This window comes from Elephantulus edwardii, unplaced genomic scaffold (assembly GCF_000299155.1).
Source record: "Elephantulus edwardii isolate Elephantulus edwardi_28Jun2011 unplaced genomic scaffold, EleEdw1.0 scaffold00126, whole genome shotgun sequence".
Taxonomy (NCBI): Eukaryota; Metazoa; Chordata; class Mammalia; order Macroscelidea; family Macroscelididae; genus Elephantulus; species Elephantulus edwardii.
In genome coordinates this window covers 1,570,689-1,576,161 of record NW_006399876.1, presented here as the reverse complement: position 1 = coordinate 1,576,161, position 5,473 = coordinate 1,570,689, and the positions used below count along the sequence as shown (strand labels likewise).

Genomic DNA, 5,473 nt, shown 5'->3' with positions numbered 1-5,473 from the left:
CTGGCTCACCGACCAGTTTGGCCAGCTGGGGTCACTGCTGCCTCCCTGGCGTTCAGGCCAGCCCTGCTGGGTATCATGGCGGTAGATGCTTGCTGTGCCCGGCCAAGTTGCCCATCATCCCAGATCAGGAAACCCCTGGTACCTGCTCCTCGTGTGGGCCGAGGGCCCTTTCTGAATGGGTCCCCCTAGCCCCACAGTGGGGTGCTGTGCTTTTTGGGTGTGGGAAGATGTCCGGAAAAGCAGCTTGTTCACCTCATGAGGGCTTGTTCTGTATGCACCGCAGAGGGACTCACAACTTATACCCCCTCCTCAGGGCTGAGAGTCTGGGGGACTGTCCCTACACCCCTCTCTGTCTCACTTCTCTGCTAGTCACTCTGTCCACTGTGGGGTCAAGCCCCTGGGGGCGCCACCCCTTGCTCTCATCACCCCGCTGTCCGGGGCTTTCTGGGATCCGAGGACGTGGCGGCCCTTCTGGGATTGGCAGCTGTGCCGACAGTGGGATCCTCGTGGGCGGGACAGGATGAGGCTTCTCCCTGTGCACTCAGCTGTGGGCAGGGCTGGCTGTGTGGCCTTTGTATGAGTGCAGCCCTAGAGGTGCACCTGATGGCCTGGCGGGGGGCCCCCTGCGGCAGGGCTCAGCCAGGCTGCCTGCCTAGCCCGGGGTCCTCACTGCAGCCTGCACACGGGCCACGGGAGGGCTTGGGCAGCACTGCCCTCCACTGCCGAGCACTCACCTGGTGCTTTACTGCAGGGCTGCCTCTGATACGCCCCAGTTTCGGCAGCTCTGTTGGCCTTTCTGCAAAAGGAACAGCTCTCTGGCCAGAGCCCTGCCCTCCACGGTGTCCTCATTGGCTGGGGGCAGAGGGAGGGGACAGCCCCGGGAGGGGACGACTCGGGCATCCAGGGCCACTTGTTAGCTCCACTGAGAAAGAACCGGCTCTGCAGGGAGAGAGGGAGCTGGAGTCCAGTGTCCTGTGTCCCCACTTCCAACCCCTTCTTTGGACCATGCTTAGCGACCACGGGGCCTTGCATGGGCCGCCCCCCAAAGCTGGCCTCAGCTGCAAGATGGTGTTCCAGGCTGTGGGCAGAGCGCTCAGGTAACTGCCCTGCCCTGCAGGGGGCGAGGGGTGGCACCCTGCTCCTTCCCCGGGAGGCCAATCTGGGATCAGTTCCTGGTGGCTGAGCAGCCCCGGGTGGAGCTGGGGGAGCAGCTGGCAGGGAGAGGGGTGGCCACTGTGTGCTCCCTTGTGCCCTGCTCCCAGAGCCAGACTGTCTGCAGACGAGAGAGCAGCTTGCTGAGGTGGGGGTGGGGGGTGGTAGGGGACGGTGAAGACTGAGCCCCCACCACTGCCCTTGTCACCCCAAGTAGCTAAGTAACCCTGTGACCACGCCCCCAGGCCCACTGACTGACAATGATGTGGGCAGGTCTGTCCAGCCCTTGTCTGCTCCCCGGACTCTGCAAGAAGGCCCTTCCTGAAAGTTTCCTCCTCTTGTTCTGACTTGATACCAGGTCTCTCCCACCTGTGACATCAGTGTCCCAAACCAGCAACTCCTAGGACCTCTGGTGGTGAGGTGGCTTGTGAGAAAGTGTGTAAGGAAGTGTGCTCAGCGAGCCTGCCTGTGTTCCTGCGAGCGTGGGAGCTGGTGTTTCCTGTGTGTGAGCATGTGTCTGGAGGGTGAAAATGTGTATTTGAAGTATGGGGGGATGTGTCTTGTGACTGGGTGTGTACACGAGTGTGTTGAGTGTGCATGTGTGTGTGGACGTGTTTGTCTTCGCACATACATGTATGCATGTGTGTTACCACAGGTGCATGTGTGTGCACTTGCAGGTACCTCAGCATGAGCCTGTCTGAGTGTGTGTGGCGGGTGTGTGCACGTGACGTGTGTGTACGTGCGCTTGGCGAGTGTGTGTTCCATGGTGAGTGTGCGTAGCAAGTGTGGTGTGTGCATGGTGAGTGTGGAGGGGGCGTGTCCTCCCTCGGGCAGCAGCATGGCCTCTTGGCCACCTGGGGTGCTGGGGTGCCAGGCTTGGAGGAGGGAACGCACCTCACTGTACTCCAGCCATGTGGACAGGTCAGTGAGCGTGCCCATGACAGCAGGGAGGCCTTAGAGCTGTCCCTTCATAGTCATCTGTCAGCCTGCCATCTCCACAGCCACTGCCTTTGCTTTGGTCAGGCCGAGCGGAGTGGTAGTGGCCGCCCGCAGGCAGTGCTGTCCCTGGGTGATGCACCTCATCCTCCACAGGCCCCTCCTCAGTCCCTGGGCCTCATGGACAGGCTCCCGAGGCAGGGTGACCAGGGGCTTGCAGCACTGCACTCCCTCAGGCTCGAGCGGAACTGTGGGAAGCTGTGGGCTCACTGGCTGCACGCTGGCTTAGGCGAGAGTCTTGGTTGGCGTCTGTGGCTGTGTTGGTAGTGCACCATGTGTTCTGTGCACGCTGCTGTATGTGGTCCTGCGCCGTGCCGTGTATGTGTGTGTGCTGGGCATGTCCGTCCCCATGTGTGGACTCGTGTGCCATCTGTGCATGTGTGTGCAGTGGTGTGTCTGTCCCCGTGTGTGTGCTCATGCACGTCTGTATACGTGTGCAGGGCCGTGTCTGTGTGGGGGACGGGATCACTTGTTCTCTGGAGGCACGGCCTCCGGCCAGTGTGACAGGCAGGAAGAGCAGACTGTCGGCAGGCTGAGGTGGGGGGCTGCTGCCCTGAGAGAGGGTAGTGCGTGCAGGTGCCCCGGCCCTGTGGCCTCGGCATGCAGTCCCCGGATGAGACCGCAGTCCCCGGATGAGGTGGCTGAGGTGTCTGCGCCTTTTGCCCTGGGGCTCCGTCCTGGCCTTTCCCACCTCAGATCTCCTTGTTGTAGAAGCTTCCAGCTGATGAAGGCCTGCTTTGTGTGGGGAAGCCGACCTGGCAGAGTCCCTGGGGAGCTGCTCTCGGTGCTGAGAAGGGGGCCTGGACGCGACAGTGCTGGGGGGGGGCCTGGATGGGACTGTGCTGAGAAGGGGGCCCTGGATGGGGCAGTGCTGGGAGAGGGGATGACCTGGATGTGGGCAGTGCTGGGAGAGGGGATGACCTGGATGTGGGCAGTGCTGGGAGAGGGGGTCCCTGGACGGGACAGTGCTGGGAGAGGGGATGACCTGGATGTGGGCAGTGCTGGGAGAGGGGATGACCTGGATGTGGGCAGTGCTGGGAGAGGGGATGACCTGGACGTGGGCAGTGCTGAGAAGGGGGCCCTGGATGGGGCAGTGCTGGGAGAGGGGGGCCCTGGGCAGGGACAGTACTGGGGAGAGGGGATGACCTGGATGGGTGTCCAACCTACACAGTCCAGTCTATACTACAACCCCCTACAGGCAGGGGACCCTCCATCCCACGCCATTCCCCCGCCCCCGCCCAGTGCTGGGGGTGGAGTTCTGAGCGTGAGCAGTGCTGGCAGGTGAGGCTGGGCTGGGCGCCCCATCCCACCTTCTGTGTGAACACTGACTCACTGAGGCCTCACGCCAGCCTCCTGAATTGGGTGCAGGTGTGGTGGGCGCTGTAACACCTCCAGGAATCTCCAAGGGCCAAACCGCAGGGTGTGGGTGATGGGGCAGGAAGGTCCTGAGGACCCCAGCCTCTCGGATCCTTCTGTGAGCCGGTGCCATCCAGCTGATATGTCAGAGCTCTCTTCACTCCCCTGGTCGTCCTGTACTAGCGTGGGCATGGTGGGCACATGAGGGCTCTGTGCGCTGTGGGAGGGAGGTCTCAGCTCAGGGACAGCAGAAGGGCTGTGGGCTCTGAGTGTAGAGTCTTGTTTCTGGGACAGTTGCTGGGGGGAGGCTGTACGTGGACATGAGAGCTCTGTGCCCTGGGGCAGCCACCGGGGGCTGTGCACTGGAGACCATAGACTTTCTCAGTGAAGCTGGTGCTTGATTAAGTGCCACCACGTCTGTGTGTGACAGTCAGGGACACCGAGTATAGCTGGTGCCTGATCTGCAGAGTGGCCGTGGCTGGGCTGGGCAGGCCAGCAGTGACTGGCACTTTCTCGGAACACTGGGGTGAGGGTGGTTCTGGACTTGACGTGTACCTGAGCTCCGTGCTAGACGTGCCTCACACACCTCTCTGCTTCCATCTGTGTTTCTCCTTCTGGTGCAGACTGCCCCCACCGGCTCCTCTGACTTTCCTAGGCTGTAATTGGCACTGAAGATAGCCTCATGGCCTGATGGGGCCTGGCCACCCTGGCCTGGCCCCACTCCTCCCCGCTGTTCCACTCAAGGCAACACCTGGCTGTCTCCTGCCTCTTAGGGGATTTGGTGTAGATTGGACACTCAACTGGGCCATTTTCTACTTGTGAAGGATGTTGTAGACAGGACACCATCCAGGTCGTCCCCTGCCTGGGAGGGGCTCTGGTGTAGACAGGACACCATCCAGGTCGTCCCCTGCCTGGGAGGGGCTCTGGTGTAGACAGGACACCATCCAGGTCGTCCCCTGCCTGGAAGGGGCTCTGGTGTAGACAGGATCTTCTGCTGCCAGTCTCATTGAAGGCAGACAATGCCCAGCATGAGGGGGCAGTGGCGTGCTCCTGCCTGCCCCCAGGCACTGTCTGCAGTCCTCTGACTGGCCCTGCGTGCCTGCCTGAGAACCCAGTGGTGGGTAAGGCTGAGATCCAGGGGCTGCTGGGCTCCCAGCAGCTAGTGGCAGATGAGGCCCGGTGTGGCTTCACCACCGCTGGCTGGGCAGTGATGGGCCGCTGGGCTGAGCGCGCTGCCTGCACTTTGCCCTGCCCTCCCTCACCAGAACCCTCCCACGGGCAGGGCGCCATCACAAGCCTGTCTCCAGATGGTGCCCCATGTCTGCACCCTGGGCTCGGTCCCCACCCTGGCGCCTCCAGCCTCACAGTGCACATCGCCTTTTAAGGCCAAGTTTCTGTGAGAGTCAATGCAAAAATTTCCCTGGCATTCAGGGAGAATTTTTTCCTTCCTCTTCCTCTTAAATAACCATTAGCAACTTTTCAAACCAGCAAGGAAAGAGACACAGGTCAGGCCCTGTGAAGACCTCTCACCCTGTCCCCACCCCAAGCGGAGCTGCCCCTGCCTGGTGGCCTCACCCAGCCTTGTGGCCCTCAGGGCCCTTGGGTCCAGGGCTTTGGGGGTGCTCTCCGAGGCACCTTCTGCCCAGAGGGGTCCTACAGAGGTGGTGACACTGGTCCCCAGAACCTGCTGAACCCAGAACTTCATCATAGCTGCTGACAGGTGGAACTGACCCCTGCAGTAACAGAGGTTGGTGAGAGGGAACGGAGGGGCCTCAGTTGGTCCCGTCACCATCTGTCCCGTCAGGTTCCTCCACAGACAGTGTGATCAAGAGATGGGAGGTGAGGCAGGGATCTTTTTTTTTTCTATAATTATATTTTACTAATTTTCATAAACATTTACAGAGATTTTGGGTTTCCATTCATTCATTGTTGCACTATTCTCTCTACCCTCCTCCCAGTTTGTTCTTGT

General features: G+C 61.1%; 1 protein-coding gene across 1 annotated transcript in view; it reads left to right on the top strand.

Moving 5' to 3' along the window:
- Positions 1 to 1,005: 1,005 nt before the first annotated feature.
- The window catches only part of MOB2 (MOB kinase activator 2), a 9,962-nt gene continuing 5,494 nt past the window's right edge, over positions 1,006 to 5,473 (top strand). The window contains exon 1 of the mRNA XM_006893359.1: positions 1,006 to 1,097. Within this exon, the coding sequence (XP_006893421.1) occupies positions 1,006 to 1,097 (92 nt within the window). The remainder of the gene's footprint in view (positions 1,098 to 5,473) is intronic.